The sequence below is a fragment of the Tachypleus tridentatus genome, chromosome 13 (genome assembly GCF_004210375.1).
Source record: "Tachypleus tridentatus isolate NWPU-2018 chromosome 13, ASM421037v1, whole genome shotgun sequence".
Lineage (NCBI taxonomy): Eukaryota > Metazoa > Arthropoda > Merostomata > Xiphosura > Limulidae > Tachypleus > Tachypleus tridentatus.
The window spans coordinates 197,736,435-197,757,319 of record NC_134837.1 but is presented as its reverse complement, the minus strand read 5'-3'; the positions used below and the strand labels follow the sequence as shown (position 1 = coordinate 197,757,319).

The 20,885-nt window shown below is 34.3% G+C and overlaps 1 protein-coding gene across 1 annotated transcript; it reads right to left on the bottom strand.

Annotated features, from left to right (window-relative positions):
- Positions 1–1,891: 1,891 nt before the first annotated feature.
- LOC143236423 (uncharacterized) lies at positions 1,892–18,747 on the bottom strand. Its single transcript, XM_076474686.1, has 6 exons — positions 18,641–18,747; positions 10,861–11,090; positions 7,840–7,875; positions 6,358–6,402; positions 4,256–4,404; positions 1,892–2,047 (listed from the first exon to the last, which is right to left on the bottom strand). The coding sequence occupies exons 1-6, from the start codon at positions 18,745–18,747 to the stop codon at positions 1,892–1,894; spliced, it is 723 nt and encodes a 240-aa protein (XP_076330801.1).
- Positions 18,748–20,885: the final 2,138 nt, after the last annotated feature.

Genomic DNA, 20,885 nt, shown 5'->3' with positions numbered 1-20,885 from the left:
GGACATTTGTTTAAGTAATATAAAGCCCTAACCTATAACCCACCAATAAAGTTACTATATATTTCATCATTTTATCACAATGATGTCAAATATTAGCATTAGACTCAGAATACCAGTTCGTAAAACTATTCAAAAACAACAACAAACTGAATACAAATTTTCATTAAAGTTTCATTTAAAACAAATTCATAAATGTTTCCTCATTTATTTTTTTTTTTATTTCGGCAAGTATGTCATAAAATGTATGCTCAGTTTAATTACAGTATACAATGTTAATATGTGGTTTATGTAATCGGACGAGAAGAGAAAAAACTTTGTTAATATTGTATTGATAAACAATTGTCTTCGTTCACTTTGCTTTAAATATACGGCAGTGGTCTATGATTTAGTATTTTACAGAGGGCGCTAATTAAATTAGAAAAGGAAAAACGATGTAACAAATGTTAAAATTCTCATACAAGGGAAGATTAAGGATTGTTTAAATATTTATTTATAAAACTAAAATTTAAGACTTATATAGCGATAACAAATTATGGATTATCTACAATTTGATGCTAACTTTATTTTATATACATATAATATTACTGTCTGTTGTATGACTATGTAACCACTTCGCAAGGTAGGCCCGGCATGGCCAGGTGGTTAAGGCGTTCGACTCGTTATGTGAGGGTCGCGGGTTCGAATACCCGTCACACCAAACATGCTCGCCCTTTTAGCCGTAAGGGCGTTATATAGTTCGGTGAATCCCACTATTCGATGGTAAAAGAGTAGCTCAAGAGTTGGCGGTGAGTGGTGGTAACTAGCTGCCATCCTTCTAGCTTACACTACTAAATTGGGGACGGCTAGCGCATATAGCCCTCGTGTAGCTTTGTGTGAAATTCAAAACAAAACAAACCAATGTCAACACGTCTCGTGCTCACACGGATAAAGAACAACCTATTATGTTACGCACCTCTGTACACACCTATCCATATTTTATGATTTCTACTGATCAAAAAGAGGGTGAGGAATATTTTTAAAGTCCCAGCGAAATTTGTGGAAAAGTGAGTTTGATTTTAGCATATCTAAGGTGGTCCATTAGAGAAGTTTTGTTGTTTTTGTTCCAACTGAGAAGTACAAGACAATACTTTATTGGTGTTTAACTAGTAATAAACTGTGTAGTTTTAACATTACCATATATTTACCACCGTGTTTCATGTTTTATGTGAATGATATTTACTGTACTACAGTCATTCAGCTAATCACTTCAGTAAAGTTATTGTTGTCAGTTGACTGAATCTGTATGTCTTATTACAGTGCTAATTATTGAAGTCATGTTGGTGTATATAAAATAATAATGTCATAATGTACTGATGTTGGACTTGTGTACTGCCGTTTTCAAACTGAGCGTTTATAAGATCTACTCAGAAATATATATGTATAGTTCTATCAATGAAACATGGCTTCTTTGTTTTCCTTCTTTCGGGGCGAATTTTCTTAAATCCTCTGTTTTTATGGGGATAAAAATGGGAGTTTACTTCAAGGAATGAACTGTATTATGATATTACCAGTACAATATCTGTAGATAGCTTGGACATAAAAGTCCCGATGAATAACTTGATCGAGACCCAAATATCGCTGCACTTCGAACTGGGTTATTTGTTTCCTGGAACAAACACCCATAAACAAGTTCGTAATACTTTAAAGGTTTTTTTTTTTTTTTTTTGTATTTGCAAGCTTTCGATCTTGTTCGAAGGGCCGTCAGTTAATTGTTTATTTTATAATTTTACATTTTTAAAACACTATCTGTTTAACTAAAGATCCACATTTATACATCTAACATAACACATTCTAGATATTACAAATATCATCCACAGCATAACCGGTTGTCATGAAAACAAGAGATAAGCCACTAACCACACGGTACTTCACAGTTTTCTTCTCTGTAATAGTTCGGTAGGTCCTTTAGCATCTTCTTCACTCTTGGAACTGTATCCAATAAATAAGAATGGCAAGACGGCCCCCAAAGCTTTAATGTTGATTCTTTCCACTCGTCTTTTTCCTGGTCCTTGTAGTAAACACAAAGAAAAAAAATGCCACATATTAGTTTAGAAGACGTAGTTTACAAGCTAAGTTCGATCAATATAACCAAAATAAATGTGAGCTCCAAACTCACCACTTGAGTATACCAGTTTCTGTATATTCTCTGTAATGAAAATAATAAGTAAAGGCTTCATACAGTTATGGATTGTTTATATTTTACGTATGATGTGTTAATATGTCTTTACTCACCATAGTGATCCAATATATACACAAGACTTCATATTTATATATTTAGTATTTCAAAGACCCCGTCCACTGAATGTGTTTTTCAAATCCCACGTAGGTATAACACAAGGAAAATACATCTTGAAATACCATATACACATGAGAGTATTCAGTTATTGACAGTAAAATGTCTCTTCAGAAAACTTTAAATGGAGCATGCGTAGTTTTAAGTTATTTACGACAAATGTTTAATCACACGACATTTAAAACAACTTAACTAGTTAGCACTTCACTAACTGGATCAAAGGAGCTGTTTAATGAAACTTCTGGGCAATATAAACGATATATTAATTATAATGCTTTGTTGCAAAACGTTGGGTTATCCTGTCATTGAGAATGAAAACGAACTAATTATGTATTTAATAAATAGGGCCCTGAATGGCCTGGTGGTTAAGGCACTCGACTCATAATCTGAGGTTCGCGGAATCGAATCCCCATCACACCAAACATGCTCGTCCTTTCAGCCGTGGGAGCGTTATAATATTACGGTTAATCCCACTATTCGTTGATAAATGAGTAACCCAAGAGTTGGCGGTGGGTGGTAATGATTAGCTGCCTTCCCTCTCGTTTTACACTGCTAAATTAGGGATGGCTAACGCAGACAGCCCTCGAGTAGCTTCACGCGAAATTCAAAAACAAACCACACTTATTTAATAAATCTTACTATTATTTTATTATTGTACGATAAAACCATTTTGAGAGGAACATTTGCAGTAGATAACATACTTTGAAATACCCACAATGGTAACCTTACTTTAGTGTAAAAATACTCGTCGTGCCAACCAAACTTCATCTAGAAAACAAAACTACACCAAGAAAATACTTGTGGTGAAAGCCAAACTTTACTGTATAAGTCCTTATAATGGGAACACAACTTAAGTTTGGAAACACTTATAATGAGAACTAAATTTGAGTTTGGAAAAAAATTGTAATGGTAACCAAACATTAGCTTGTGAATACTTGCAATGAAAAAAATACAAAAAACATTAGTTTGGAAGTACTTGTAATAGGAACACAACATTAGTCTGGAAGTACTTGTAATAGGAACACAACATTAGTTTGGAAGTACTTGTAACAGGAACACAACATTAGTTTGGAAGTACTTGTAATAGGAACACAACATTAGTTTGGAAGTACTTGTAATAGGAACACAACATTAGTTTGGAAGTACTTGTAACAGGAACACAACATTAGTTTGGAAGTACTTGTAACAGGAACACAACATTAGTTTGGAAGTACTTGTAATAGGAACACAACATTAGTCTGGAAGTACTCGTAATAGGAACACAACATTAGTTTGGAAGTACTTGTAACAGGAACACAACATTAGTTTGGAAGTACTTGTAATAGGAACACAACATTAGCTTGGAAGTACTTGTAACAGGAACACAACATTAGTTTGGAAGTACTTGTAATAGGAACACAACTTTAGTTTCAAAGTACTTGAAAGAGAAACACAACTTTAGTTTGGAAGTACTTGTAATGGGAACTAAACTTTAGTGTGGAAGTACATGTAATGGGAACACAACTTTAGTTTGGAGGTACTTGTAATAGGAACATAGCATTAATTTGTAAGTACTTGTAATGGGAAAAACAACAACTTTAGTTTGGAAGTACTTGTAATAGGAACACAACTTTAGTTTCAAAGTACTTGTAATAGAATCACAACTTTAGTTTGGAAGTACTTGTAATGGGAACTAAACTTTTAGTTTGGAATTATTTGTAATGGTAATCAAACTCAAACTTCTAAAAACTTGCATTAAGAACTAAACTCCACAGTTAAAACACTAAGGGCATAAAAACTACATTTTATCAAGTTGCTTTGAAGAAATGTTTCTTTGGAATAGTATCACTTTCCTTAAATGTTTTTTTATTATTTTAATTATCTCTTAAACTATAACCAGAAGCAAGTGTGTCCTCTTTAGATTAATATCTTATGTTGTGTTACCTTGACCTTTGTTTCAACATATCTGCTCAAACGACATTCCCCAATACGTTTTCGGGTTCCAACACTTCCACATTTACTACATGTATTCCAGGAACCCCACATTATATTTGGGGTAAATGAATGATTTATCTGTCCTTGCAGGTGCAGCTCTGAAACATCGAAAGAATAAAAGATGAGTTGTATTACATAAAAAAATTAATTAATGTCCTTTTTCGTACATCGATTACAAATTAAATTCTAATTTATTTAAATTTTGATAAAAGTTTAGAAAAAATGAACATTGTACTTCTAGTAGATCTACTTTTTTAACCAACCTTTTCGTCAATGTTAATATACACAACTCGTTTTTACAAAACTTTTACGAAAATATGTAAATCCCTACAATATGCACAACAGATTTTGAAGGACATTTGTTTAAGTAATATAAAGCCCTAACCTATAACCCACCAATAAAGTTACTATATATTTCATCATTTTATCACAATGATGTCAAATATTAGCATTAGACTCAGAATACCAGTTCGTAAAACTATTCAAAAAACAACAACAAACTGAATACAAATTTTCATTAAAGTTTCATTTAAAACAAATTCATAAATGTTTCCTCTTCATTTATTTTTTTTATTTCGGCAAGTATGTCATAAAATGTATGCTCAGTTTAATTACAGTATACAATGTTAATATGTGGTTTATGTAATCGGACGAGAAGAGAAAAAACTTTGTTAATATTGTATTGATAAACAATTGTCTTCGTTCACTTTGCTTTAAATATACGGCAGTGGTCTATGATTTAGTATTTTACAGAGGGCGCTAATTAAATTAGAAAAGGAAAAACGATGTAACAAATGTTACAATTCTCATACAAGGGAAGATTAAGGATTGTTTAAATATTTATTTATAAAACTAAAATTTAAGACTTATATAGCGATAACAAATTATGGATTATCTACAATTTGATGCTAACTTTATTTTATATACATATAATATTACTGTCTGTTGTATGACTATGTAACCACTTCGCAAGGTAGGCCCGGCATGGCCAGGTGGTTAAGGCACTTGACTCGTAATCTGAGGGTCGCGAGTTTGAATCCCCGTCGCACCAAACATGCTCGTCCTTTCAGCCGTGGGGGCGTTATCATATGATGGTCAACCTCACCATTCGTTGGTAAAAGAGTAGCCCAAAAGTTTATTTGTTTGTTTTTTAAATTTCGCACAAAGCTACTCGAGGGATATCTGTGCTAGCCGTCCCTAATTTAGCAGTGTAAGACTAGAGGGAAGGCAGCTAGTCATCACCACCCACCGCCAACTCTTGGGCTACTCTTTTACCAACGAATAGTGGGATTGACCGTCACATTATAACACCCCACGGCTGAAAGGGCAAGCATGTTTGGCGCGACGGGGATGCGAACCCGCGACCCTCAGATTACAAGTCGCACGCCTTAACACGCTTGGCCATGCCAGGTCAGCCCAAGAGTTGAAGAGTTGGCCGTGAGTGGTGATGACAAACTTCGCAACGTGTGGATAGATCTTCTCCAAAATTTGGTCCATGGGAAAATACATGCAAGTTTTCAGTTTTTATAACCATTTTTACGTTTTCTACCACTACTTCGCCCCATGTAGATGGGTTTTCACCAAATTTGATATGGCAGTTCATTGTGTCAATCGGGAGATGCATGTGAATTTTCAGTATTGCATTCTGCGATTTTTATGGGTGTATTTTTTTACCACTACTTCAACCCCTGTTCGTGGTGCTTCACCAAAGGTTTTGCATGAAGGTTTGTTGGGTCCATGTAAATACATGCAAATTTGAGGTTTATTTACAATTACAAATAAGGGAAGCAACTTTTCATGTTCTAAGATAACCTTTCATTGATCATGAATTTGCATAACATCCGTCAGGAGACGGGGTGTGTGTGTGTTTTCTTATAGGAAAGCCACAAGAGGCTATCTGCTAAGTTCACCGAAGGGAATCGAAACTCTGATTCTTAGCGTTGTAAATCCGTAGACCGACCGTTGTACCAGCAGTTAGTTGATAATAAAGCGGGTTAATTAAATTTTGAATATAACTTTCAAAAGGTCGTGACATGTAACTTTTAACCTACTTCCGACTTTGAGGTTAAGTATTTCTTCAAGTTCCTCATTACTTTCTGTAAAGATATAAAAAAGAATTGAAGTTTATATGCATTCAAAACAAAAGTAATGTATGAAAAACATCTAAGTTAACTTGAAAAAAATCTTAAACTATGTTCCATTTGTTTCACTTAAATAATTCAATGTCTCGGATAATATCAACACCTCAAACTCAATTGAAGTGAGTACTCAAAACAATAAAATTAACAAAAAATATAATTTTTACAGTAAATGGAAGAAAACTAATGACTAACCCTTGATTGAACAATAAAATAGTTTTACTGTAAAAGGAAGAAAACTAACTACTAACCCTTAATTCAACAATAAAATACATTTTTACTGCAAAAGGAAGAAAACTAATGACTAACCCTTGAATTAACAAAATATATATTTACTGCAAAAGGAAGAAAAACTAATGACTAACCCTTGATTGAACAATAAAATATTTTTACTGCAAAGGGAAGAAAATCTAATTACTAACCCTTGAATTAACAATAAAATATATTTTACTGCAAAAGGAAGAAAACTAATGACTAACCCTTGAATTAACAAAATATATTTTTACTGCAAAAGGAAGAAAAACTAATGACTAACCCTTGAATTAACAATAAAATGTTTTTTACTGCAAAAGGAAGAAAATTAATGCTCAACCCTTGAATTAACAATAAAATAAAATTTTACTGCAAAAAGAAGAAAACTAATGACTGACCCTTGAATTAACAAAATATATATTTACTGCAAAAGGAAGAAAAACTAATGACTAACCCTTGATTGAACAATAAAATATTTTTACTGCAAAGGGAAGAAAATCTAATTACTAACCCTTGAATTAACAATAAAATATATTTTACTGCAAAAGGAAGAAAACTAATGACTAACCCTTGAATTAACAAAATATATTTTTACTGCAAAAGGAAGAAAAACTAATGACTAACCCTTGATTGAACAATAAAATATTTTTACTGCAAAAGGAAGAAAAACTAATGACTAACCCTTAATTTAACAATAAATTATATTTTTACTGCAAAAGGAAGAAAACTAATGCTCAACCCTTGAATTAACAATAAAATAAAATTTTACTGCAAAAAGAAGAAAACTAATGACTGACCCTTGAATTAACAAAATATATATTTACTGCAAAAGGAAGAAAAACTAATTTTTAACCCTTGAATGAACAATAAAAATACATTTTTACTGCAAAAGGAAGAAAACTAATGACTAACCCTTGATTGAACAATAAAATATTTTTTACTGCAAAAGGAAGAAAAACTAATTATTAACCCTTGAATGAACAATAAAAATACTTTTTTACTGCAAAAGGAAGAAAACTAATGACTAGCCCTTGAATTAACAATAAAATATATTTTACTGCAAAAGAAAGAAAACTAATGACTAACCCTTGAATTAACAAAATATATTTTTACTGCAAAAGGAAGAAAAAACTAATGACTAACCTGTAGTTTTGAGCAGTTCTGGTGACTTACGTGACACTTGAACAGAAAAAAAAAAGTAATTAGATTTTGTTAAGCTCCTTAATAATACAGCGGTATGTCTGCAAACTTACCACACTAGAAAGTAGGTTTCGATACCTGTGGTGGGCAAAGTGCAGATAGCCCGTTATGTAGGTTAGGTTTGTATTTAATTACAAGCAAATTTAGTTACATAGTTTCTTTTAATTCTTATGCAATATCTGATATACAAAGGTGTAGCAAAGTATTCGCTGTCTGCCACTTCTTATAAGTTAATATTTAAGTTTAATAAGTCTTTAGACTTGTCACTGAGTCACAGAGGGGCAAGGCCGTCACACACAGCATGTTTAAGTGACAGAAGTTTTTCTTAAGTTTAAATTATTGTGGAATATTTGTTTTCAAAATTAAGAAAATGGTAAGATATTTATTTAAAATATACAGTTAACAGTCTGCTTTTAACATGAAAACTAAAAATGTGTGATAACTTAGTTTAAAAATCAAGATACTGAATGTACCATCTTAAATAACAACAAAAATGAAATGAGAACTTGGACTTATGAAATAGAAAAGTTCTAGCAAGTCAAAGAAATACTAAAAATCAATTTTAGTACTGGATGTCTTGCATGAAAGTTATATATTAAAATGTAAACTGCTTAGCATAGACAGATGATTAAGGCACTCTACTCGTAATCTGAGAGTCGCGGGTTCAAATATTCATCACACCAAATACGATCGTTCTTTCAGCCGTGGGGGCGTTATAATGATACGATCAATCCCACTATTCGTTGGTAAAAGAGTAGCCAAAAAATTGGTGCTCAGTGGTGATCACCAGTTGTTGTCCCTCTAGTCTTAAACCGGTAAATTAGGGACGGCTAATAAAGATAGCAATGGCAGATCACAGTCATGATATCTAGAAATTATAGGTGTTAAATTATTTAGTTAAATGCTGCACTTGTAAACTGAACTTGAAATGTTTATGAGCATTAACATTAGGCCTACTAACTAATTTTGACCATAGATGTCCTTATTACCAATTAGCAATTCATATACTTTATTCTCTTAAAACGAGGAAAGTTAAAGTGTTACCTAAGCATTTTTTTGAGTCCGAATTGATAACTTTGACAGATAATAATGTTTACAATAATTACGTTTTACTTAAGGAAGCACATTGTATCGGTATTTATTACAGTTTTAACACAGGAAATTTATATTGCTTATATTGTTTCTTTCCAGATTTTATTGATAATGGTTATGAGCATTGATGATCGTGGGGTGAAGTGGATCAAACGTATGGTATCAATTCTGAGGACAAACATTTTAAGCATGTTCTGTAAAGATGTATGGACATTCATTATGTGGCAAAGGACTTTCTGGACACCATTCACATTGTGACACTCTAGTAATTCGATTGAAAGGTCGCATAAGCCGCGAAAGGGGATCTATGTATACTAAAGCAGAAGCAAACATAGGCATAAAAAGTTATTTATAATAAGGAAGGAAACTAACATGTAGCCTGCTGAAAAGTGTAAAGTTCGATATAAATACAGTACGTCCAAATAATCTAATCTAACAAAAACAGAATATCAAATGGGATATAAATTACAAGGACAAAACTCGGGCCAAGTGTATGAATTTTCTTATACCAACGCCACATTTGGCTATCGGCTGAGCCCACCGAGGTGAATCGACCCCCTGACTTTAGTGTTACAAATCCGTAGACTTACCGCTGCACTAGCGGGGGGCATTCGGGCCAATCCTAAGACAAAGAACAAAATAAAACTCAGGAAATTAAAGTTTGAAGACGGCTTGAACTGGCAGTGAAGAAAAGTTTATTAACAAGGAACAACGTTTCGATAAGAATACGTCATCATCAGGTGAATTTATCATCATCAAATTTGAGATTCAGGGCAATTAAAACATTTGTTGACAGATTAGATGAGTTGAAGTGCCAAGACAATTAAACATTTTTTGGCAGATTAGATGAGTTAAAATAAGTCCCAAATACCTCTTACCAACATTGCCTACACCCGTCACTAGTTGCCATAAGAACAAACAGTAAAGAGCTCAGGGTCATATATGGCTCAGAACATGTTGGATCTTATATGCATACAAGGTAACCACAACATGAAACATTTTCTTATTACCTTTGTTACTGGTGATTGATAATTAACTGTAAACTATACGTACTTCCACAGGGTATCCAAAAGTGATCTGTTTTAAGAGTAACAATAGTGTGCGTGTGTTTTCTTATGGCAAAGCCACATCGGGCTATCTGCTGAGTCCACCGAGGGGAATCGAACCCGTGATTTTAGCGTTGCAAATCCGTAGAGTTACCGCTGTAGCAGTGGGGAATAAGATTAACAATTAGTTCTGTTTCTTGCTTTCGAAATTCTTAATATCAGATGGTACATTAGGGAATTATTTTCTGTTTTGGATCAGGAACTCATATATTTGTTGTTTAAAACTACAGTTGTCTACAAACATAACTCACCAATATTTATACATATAACTTGTATTTTTCACTATAACTGTGAAAATGAAGTATGAATGGATTTTATATGTCACTGTGCTTAACAGTTAGTAATACAGATTTATCTGTTCATGCACTCTATGTAACTCAGCAAGATCTACAGGAAGTCTTAACTTATCGAAGGTGTAATTGTTTAGACAAGTAAAGAAATTACACTATTGTCCATCGTTTTACAATTTAGGCTATCTTCTTAAAATTTATCCAAGGGGTGGATTCTTCTGACAAGTTAACAGTTGGATAACATTGTACATTTATGAAAAACCCAAAGTGAAATATGTCTACCTGTAATCAACAGTAAAGTCGAAACTTTGTGACAGCCAACTTACAAACTAGTTCTGTATTGAGAAAATAATGAGTTAAACTTCGATGGACAGAATTTTAAAAAATGTGCTATTGTTAGTAAAGTATATTAATTTCATATTTTTATTCATCATAAGAAAGATTGTAATTTGGAACACTTTAAAGTATACACTTACCATCCAATAAATATTCGATTTCGTACGTATCTTCTCTCACCTCATTGTTGTGACAAAAGTAATAACCCAAGTCCTTTCTAGCAACTTTTTTAATGACAAGAGTATGGTCTTCTTCAACATATATTCGGTTTTTATTTTCATCATCATGCATGTCTAAATTCACTTCTTTCAGCTCTCCAGTCACAGTTCTTCTTTTCCATAATTTTCCAGCCTGGTCCACAGTTTTATTGCTGACAGTAAAAAAAAAGAAAAAGCTTTTGCACAGTCGCAATTTATGTTGAACGAATAAGACTGTCTTGAGTTTGGTTTTTCTAAGGTTTCGCGTGAAGCTCTGCAAAAGCTATTTCAATGAATAGGAGATTTAGTGAATCAAACATCACTTTTACTGTCATGATATAATAAATCAGTAGTTGGCTGTAATAAATACACCAAAACTAACACTGTAGATATTGCTGTCAAGCTGGACTTGACATATGAATTCAAAACTCCCCTTTATAATGCATTCATTATTGTTGAATTGTTTAAATAAATTTAAATTTATCGAAAAACTTGTATCAGTATGAATTATTTGAGGTTCCTATTTTTGATAGAAAACTCTACAAGGTACTATCTCTGTTGCGCCTACTATGACCACCGATCCACAGTTTTTAATAGTATAAGTCTTCAGACAAGCCACTAAGCTAACGATTACATTCTAACAAAAGAAAACACCCTTTTCGATATGTTGGATTATTAAATTGTAGTAAATGAAGGATTGTTTTAATATTTCATTATCCATTAGCACCTGCCATAGAAACATTATGATGTGATAGTCAATCTCATTATACGTTGGTAAAAGAGTAGCCCAAGAACTGATAACAGATAGCTTTCCTTTCCTCAAGTCTGTTACTTCTAAATTAGGGAAGACTAGCATCGATAACTTTTGAGTAGTTTTGTGAAAAGTTCTAAAAATAAATATATAAATGATAGGCACCAGCTGCTAGTGGCATTATGTATGCATTGCCAGGTTTTGTAAGCCCATAGTTTTTAAGGTAAGTGACAGTGAATTTTCGGCAGTAAATTTCAAATATAAACAAACAGCAACACAGTATGCTTGTTTTAAAAATAATATAAGAAAACAAATCAAACGTGTATACGAATGTTCGTTACACTGCTGTTACCGCGACTGTATTCAAAGCTATAAGTAATTGCATCTTTATCGTCAAAGTCCACACAGTATGGTTCAGTTGCTTTAGAACACAATTGAAAAGACAAATTATTTTTCCTCTACTCTGTTATTGCAATAGAGTTTGTGATAATTCCATTTTAAAAATAACCACTATAAACTTTTATTGCTAAACTCACGATCACGCAGTCTAGAACTAAATAAAACTTTTCGACGTATATTTATATCCCGACAAAGGTCAAGAACATTCCACAAAATACCAGATATTGTGATATAATAATACTTGATTAAACCAATGAGAAACGCAGAAAATTTTAGCAATATGACTCAGTAATGTCACTATTGTAAACAATCTCTAATTCACAACAACTAAACTACACCAAATATGATCTGAAAACAGTTACTTACAGAAATCTACCATGAAATATCGCTTCTAAAAAATAATATAAATATGACACCCACGCTAAATAAACTATCCAAATCCTAACACTCACATTAAACTTAAACTGAAATAGTTTTGTATATTTAACATGCACCATGTTATGTCTTTCTACAATAAAGAGCATACAACCCAATTACAAAATGGCAGCAGTTTTAAACAGTGTGCAGTAACATAATTATGAATGCAACAGAAACTAAGAGTTCAAACAATATACACAGGGATTATTTTCTTCACTGGTTTCTTAAGAGTGAGGCCCGGCATGACCAGGTGGTTAAGGAACTCAACTCGTAATCCGAGGGTCACGGGTTCGAATTCCTGTCACAATAAACATGCTTGCCCCTTCAGTCGTGGGAGCGTTGTAACGTATCGGTCAATCCAACTATTCATTGGTAAAAGAGTAGCCCAAGAGTTGGCGCTGGGTGATGATGACTAGCTGCCTTCTCTCTAGTCTTACACTGCTAATTTAGGGAAGGCTAGTGCAAATAGCCCTTATGTAGCTTTGCTCAAAATCCAAAGCAAACCAATCTTCTTAAGAGTGATCTACGTCAGTGTTTCTCAGCCTTTTCCAATATATTAGGTTGTCCAGAAATAAATGTTGGAATTCTCATGATGACATTTAGAAGCTGAATATTGAGTAACTTATCGTTAGTTGGTTCGTTTAATTCAATGTTTGTCGGTTACAAGGTGTTTTAATTGTCTGTTGTTTCAACTCTTCTCAGAGTAAATTTTGCAACCCCCAAGGCAGCATGGACAACAAGGACTTTTGTTTGATGTTTCTCTACAACTTCAAACTTAGACGAAAAGCTAGCGAAACTACACGGAACATCAACCAGGCATTCGGCCATGCATCTGTTACTGAAAGTACAGTTCATCTTTGTTTCCAAAGGTTTCGATATGGAAATGAAAGTCTTGAAAACCACGAAGGTCGTGGAAGTAAGCCACTCTTAGATGAAAACACATTAAGAGAAGCAGTTGAGACAGACCCTCGCAAAACAGTACGTGAACTTGCAGAAAAGCAAGGCACAAGCAAATCAAGCATTGCCAAAACCTAAGTGCGATTGGAAAGACGAAAACGTTGGATAAGTGTGTTCCACATGAGCTGACTGAAGATCAACAAAATCAGCATTATTAGACATGTCGAGGTTGACACTTCAAAATTGAACGAACTGGGAATCGAGGCACTGCCTCATCCACCTTATTCCTCAGACTTTTCCCCTACAGAATTTCATTTTTTCAAGCACTTTGACAAATATTTGAACAATAAACACTTTCAAAACAAAGCAGCTGGAGAAGTTTCATTGAGTTCATTGACCATAGAAACTTTGATTTCTACAGCACAGGCATAAGCAGCATCATTACACATTAGCAAAAGTGAGTTGAAGCAAATGGTGCTAACTTTGATAAAAGCATGATTTACAACACTGATTAATACTCCTCCAAACTTCGCAGTTCAAAAACGACATTTATTTCTGGACAATGTAATAATTCACCCTTATAAGTTTTTCACAACAGCTCATTCATCCCAGTTTTTAACACTAATTTTGCTACAGGAGCTCCATAAAAGACTCCTGGAGCATTTCCTGGTTGATCGATATGTCAATATATATATATATTCATAATTGATGTTTAAGCTTCATTAAACACACTCTGTGTGAACAATTTCTATGTGAATGCGTGTTAGCTAGAACATTTTTATTAAGGGCAAAGGTAACATTTTTAAAAACAGAAATTAACAAACTATCAGGAATACTAGAAGAACATTTACAATACCAAGTCAAAGAATCATACTAAAATGTCACCATAGTAAAAAAATAAGGCCGTAACTGTTATCATCTCTCTAAGCATACACATTTAAGAGTAAATATTTAGAAAGATGTCTTTTACAATAACTCAGTTCCGCTTATGATGATGCAAAGGAATCAGGTCTGATATAGCCAGGTGGTTAGGGCATTCGACTCGCAGTCTGAACGTCCCGGGTTTGAATCTCCATTACAACAAACATGCTCATCCTTTCAGCCGTGATGGCGTTATAAAGTGATGTTCAATCCCACCATTCGTAATAAAATAGTCCAAGAGTTGACAGTAAGTGGTGATGACTAGCTGCCTTCCCTCTAGTCTTACACTGTTTAAATTAGGGACGGCTAGCGCAAATGTCCCCTGATGGTACAGCGTTATGTCAACGGACTTACCACAGTAAAATCAGGGGTTTAGTTCCCTTCAATAGACGCAGAAGCTAGCCCGATGTAACTTTGCGCGAAATTCCAAACAAACAAAGCCAAATAAACGCAAAGTAATCATAATGATTTTTTTAAAAGTTGAATAATCTTACTAACTGTTATTATTATAAACTATAAACGAATTTACGTAAGTAATGCATTTCTAAAACAAATGTGTCAAAGACCGTGGTTGCTGTATATTAACTATTGTAATACAAGTACCAACGGACCGCCGATAAAAGAACGAAACTGTGACATGTAACAAAACTACAAGCGCCTACTGATCAAAACGCATGAATATAAGAAATTATTTTCATTAAGGTATTATATATAAATTATATACATGTGTTTCAATTTATACTGTTTGTTTGGTTTGTTCTGAATTTCGCGCAAAGCTACACGAGGGCTATCTGCGCTAGCCGTCCTAATTTTGCAGTGTAAGAGTAGAGGGAAGGTAGCTAGTCATCGTCACCCACCGCCAACTCTTGGGCTACTCTTTTACCAACGAATAGTAGGATTGACCGTAACATTATAACGCTCCCCACGGCTAAAAGGGCAAGCATTTTCGGTGTGACAGGGTAGCCCAAGAGTTGTCGGTGGGTGGCAATGAATATCTGCCTTCCCTCTAGTCTTATACTGCTAAATTAGGAACGACTAGCGCAGATAGCCCTCGTGTAGCTTTGCGCGAAATTCCAAGCAAGCCAAACCAACTACGAGGGCTGTTCAAAAAATACGCGGACTGACGTCATAAAACAAAATGTACTTTATTTAGAAGTTACAGGTCTGGGACTCCTTCAAAGTACTCTCCTCCCCAACGCGCACACTTATCCCAACGGTGTTTCCACTTGTTGAAACAGTCCTGGTACGCTTCTTTTGTAATGTCCTCCAGCTCCTTCGTCGCATTTGCCTTAATCTCGGGAATCGTCTCAAATCTTCTTCCTTTCAAGGGTCTTTTGAGTTTGGGGAACAAGAAAAAATCGTAAGGAGCAAGGTCAGGTGAGTAGGGGGGGGGGAAGAACAGTGATCGAGTGTTTGGCCAAAAACTCACGAGTTCTGAGGGCTGAATTTCGCAGCAACGCGGTGCATCTTCAATTTTTCGGTCAAAATCTCGTAACAAGATCCAACTGATATCCCACACTCTTCCGCAAGCTCCCTGATAGTCAGACGTCAATTTGCCCGCACCAGGGTGTTGATTTTGTCGACGTGTGGGTCGTCAGTTGACGTGGAAGGACGTCCAGGACGCTCATCATCTTCAATGGACTGTCGACCATCCTTAAAACGTTCATGTTACTTGAAACATGCCGTACGCTTCATAGCAACATCACCGTAAGCCGTGTTAAGCATAGCAAAAGTTTCAGTCGCAGATTTTCCAAGTTTAATACAAAATTTCACAGCAAAATTTCAGGTCATTCATTCTGAAATCCGCCAAACGAAAAAATGGCACTTCACTTAAAACCGCGAAGCTAATACATAAATGAAGATATCTGCAATCGGGAAATGGCGTCGTAATCAGCTGATCTGCGCGAACCTAGCGACACCAAGCGGATTCCCCTGGAACCAACTAGATCCGCGCAATTCAAACAGTCCGCGTATTTTTTGAACAGCCCTCGTATATACCACAACTTAGGTTAAAAATAGTCTATCAGTGGGAATAATTCGCTGTAATATAATAGTGATAAGACTTATCTTTCGTTCAGTAATAGAAAATATTCAAAAAATATTTAAGAAAAACTACAACGGCACCTTTAATGTTGTCATAGTTTTGTGGAATGATTGAGACGAAATAATAACATTAATGATGGTATAATTATTCGCACTATTTATTCTCGTCACCATTACATGTATTATTATTTTCACATTTCGAGCAGTGAATTACTCAGACATTTTTTTTGTGGAAGCAGTGAGATTCGAACCTCCGACTGCATGAGTTTTCAAAATACTCCAACATTTACTTTCAAAGAAAAAAAATCATATTTTACGTTTTTAGGGCATGGCAAGTGTGTGTTAACCATTATAGAATTCTAATAATTTGTTGTGTTAAACTGTATGTTATTCATTCCTATGATAAAAGTACACTTCGGAGTAATTAATGCACCTATTTCAGTGTGGTGTCATTATTATTATTATTACCTTACTAAAACTTGCTTGACGTGGACGATTTAAACATATATATTTTTTTTTTAATTTAAAGATAGCATCTTAAAACACGTTCCAAATACACTTGAATATCTAATCAATTTTCTCAAGTTAATAACCACACTATCGGGATAACTTTCTACAAATTGGCTCTATTTAAGAAAGTAAAGTCACAATTCCTGACTTACTTAATATTTATTTAGTTTTTAAAAAGTATAAACAGATAAAAAGGAATTAAACATGAAGATAATATCACTTTATCAATGTCAAAACTGTTGTTTTTATGAATTCCATCTTTAACTTCACAAATATTCGATATACGTTATAATGTTATATATATTACAAACCATGGTATCTGTCTGAATGTTCATCTGTCTCTCATTTACGGCGGTCGCTTCCTGCGTTTGAAAAGCTGTGCGCACATACAAACCTCAACATTCACTTTTGAAATGACGAGAGAACAAGAATAAATATGTTAATACCAAATTTTATTTCATAAGCAGGATATTTTGCACTAAATTAATAGGAATTAACTACACTATTATTCACATTTTAAAATGTGACTTAACTTAAATAATAAAAAACTTAGGTTTACCGTATGTTATCCTTGAGTGGCTCTCAACTTGACTGAAATGCTCAACAATTACTCTTTCGCGGTATAAGTAGTCCAGAGCTTTGGCTCCAAGTGAAACCAAGAGTGTATCACAATTAACCATTTTAAAGCTCAAGAAATAGTTTAAACTGATAGATTAACTTAAACTTTTCTCGTCACTGAAAACGGTACTTTTGCTTGTATGTTATATGCAACTTAGTCAAAATTGACTGAGATGACACGAGCAGTTCACTAATTATTATTTTTCGCCTGAAGTAATGACCATCACATTTGAAACTTATTTCACTGAATAAATTATTGTTCAGCAAACTCCCAAGCAACAGTAAATAGTTTAAGTGGAGCCGTGGAAATTACATTTTTTATGTCACTGTTGCTCTTGTTATAACTCTGGTTTTGATATTTCAGTTTATATATTTTGTTTGCTAGATACACGATATCAAGGAATTTCATAAAAGTTAATAATCTAGGGATTTTGTGTAGTATATAAAAATAAATATAATACAAATGTTCTAAATAAAATAACAAATATAATAAGTAAAATAATAAACATAAATAAGAGACTCAGAGATCAGCTATTTAGACATCAAAGAGTGATTCAGTTCAGGGTTGATAGTGAAGGTCAACGCGTCCAGTTAGTGCAACAATTCAACAAGTAAATGTATTTGTCACTTAAGTGTGTGTATCATTAGTTTCCTAATTTATGTTGAAACGCTTATTTGTTAAATCAGGTATAAAATAAAGTAGCCTGTACGTTATTAAAGTGGCCCGGCATGGCCAAGCGCGTTAAGGCGTGCGACTCGTAATCCGAGTCGCGCCAAACATGCTCGCCCTCCCAGCCGTGGGGACGTTATAATGTGACGGTCAATCCCACTATTCGTTGGTAAAAGAGTAGCCCAAGAGTTGACTAGCTGCCTTCCCTCTAGTTTTACACTACTAAATTAGGGACGGTTCGGTGCAGTGGGCTAACAACCTACTCACTTAAATACCTGTTAAAGAATCCGCAAGTGATTGCGGCCCTATGTTCCTCGATGGAATCGAGTGGTGAATGAATGAATGAACGTTATTAAAGTAATAAATTAATTCATTGTCGTTACGTGGATCGTATTTCTTTAGAATAATACAAAAGAATCGTCCCACAATAGAGCACGTGGCAACCTATATTTAATTGATAATTAATAATAATAATACTAAGAGATCAATTCACTTACCACGTTCGACAACGTAATTTAGCATCTTCGTCAATATCAACAGATACCAGCGCGATGTTTGGTTCAGTCATCCTTAAAGGATTTTCGTCTTTACAATTCACCGCCATCACGGCAAATGGTAGAAGGAGAAATACTCGAGGGTTAAAAAAAGCACAGTAATTTCAGAAAGTGGAATTACTCAAGAAATAGCAGTGAACAAAATGGAAAAATAATGTCTAATGTCGCCTGAAAAATAAGTCAGTAAACAATGGCAAAGAAACTGCAGAAATGGACTTTAAATTGTAAGAAAATGATAGGACAGATTCTCAGTTACACGACAACATTTTCTATTAATGTTTTCCAACAGTTTGTCTGAACTTATAGAGTATATGGATTTTTTTATAGTATGTAAGAAAACCTATGAATAAGATACTGACAGGTAAAATTCACGATCTGAAACTAATACATAACCACTTTACAACTTCGCACACTGGGGTTTCTTTAAAGGCCTTATCGTTTCTTTATACCACTGTCGTTGAAAACAACAAATTTGTTTTTAAAAAATGTTACCAAAGGCATGTGTTAAACCGTTGATTTTACATTTCATCTTACATCATTCACTTATTGCTAAACGCGGTATAATTATTGAACTTAAAATAATTGACGACGGTAAAAAAAACGCTAGATCGGAATTAATAAACCTTCTTCGTTGCAATGGTTACCCTGACAACTATATGTCACAAGATTTTAAAGGGTTTATTTCACAGATAATTGAACAAAGGTAGTTCAACATATTTTTACAGATTAGTAATGTAATCTGGACTCGTAATTTTAGCGTCGCGGGTTGGAATCCCCGTCACATCAAACATGCTCGCTTTTTTCAGCTATGGGAACATCATAATGTGACGATCAATCCTACTACTCGTTGGTAAAAGAGTAGCCCAAGAGTTGGGTTAAATGAAGGAAGGCTAGCGAAGCTAGCTCTCGTGTAGCTTTGCGCAAAATTCAAAATAAACTATCCTTTGTCAACGAAGCCCTCAATAAGCGTTCATGAAGAGATGTCAAAAAAACTGAGAAAAATGTCCATATCGTGAAAAGCCTGGGGATTACACTAAAAATATATTTCTTCGTTCGCCTGTCAATAGGAAAAATTCTTGTAAAGCAAAAATTGTTTTGCTTGTTTGGAATTTCGCGCAAAACTACACGAGAGCTATTTGCGCTAGCCGTCTCTAATTCAGTAGTGTAAGACTAGAGAGAAGGCAGACAGTCATCACCACCCATCGCCGACTCTTGGGCTACTCTTTTACCAACGAATAGCGAGATTGATGGTAACATCTACAAAGTTTCATCATGAATACTCTGTCTAAACAATCTATCAAAGAATAGATAAAACTTCGTTTCACACTGAGCTCTTATCAACATGTCAGTTTTCTTGTTCTTGAATTCAAAGAGTATCTCCTGATTCAATCTTATAAACTCCTGAACATTATCTAAGTCGAAATTGTTCTAAACTTTATTTTAATTAAAAATTTTAATACCCGGCATGGCCAGATGGTTAAGGCTTTTGTCTCGTAATCCGAGGGTCGCAGGTTTGAATCACAGTCATACCAAACATGTTCGCCCTTTCAGCCGTGGGGGCGTTATAACGTTCAGCCAATCTCACTATTGATTGGTAAAAGAGTAGCCCAAAAGTTGGCGGTGGATGGTGATGACTAGCTGCCTTTTCTTTAGCCTTACACTGATAAAGTAGGGATGGCTAGCGCAGATAGCCCTCGTGTAGCTTTGCGCGAAATTCAAATCAAACCTAACCCATACCAGCCATCTTGAGAATGCATTTTTACTTCAAGTGGGTTTCTCGTCATCACAAATTTATGCCATTCTAATTCTTCCCCAGCAACACAGCGGTAATTCTCTGTTTTTATAACGCTAAACACTGGGTTTTCCATACACGCAGTGAGCACAGAACAGATAGCCCTTTGTGTAGTTCATCGCTTATCTATAAATATTCTAATAATTTGCGTGCGATAGCAAATGACATTACCATTGGTGAGTCAGTTATTAATTGTTGTATTTGCTCTTTTCGGTTATCAGTTTATGTGTATTTATTACGCTATAATCCTTTAGAAAACTAATTCGAAACGTTAGGTTTGAATATTTTTTCTTTAGTGCTTTTGTCGTTTTTATTGGTAAAGAAAAATAACAACTGATAATTCTTTGTTTTGTTTGTATGAAAGGACATATCTATCATTTAAATTAAAACAAAGAG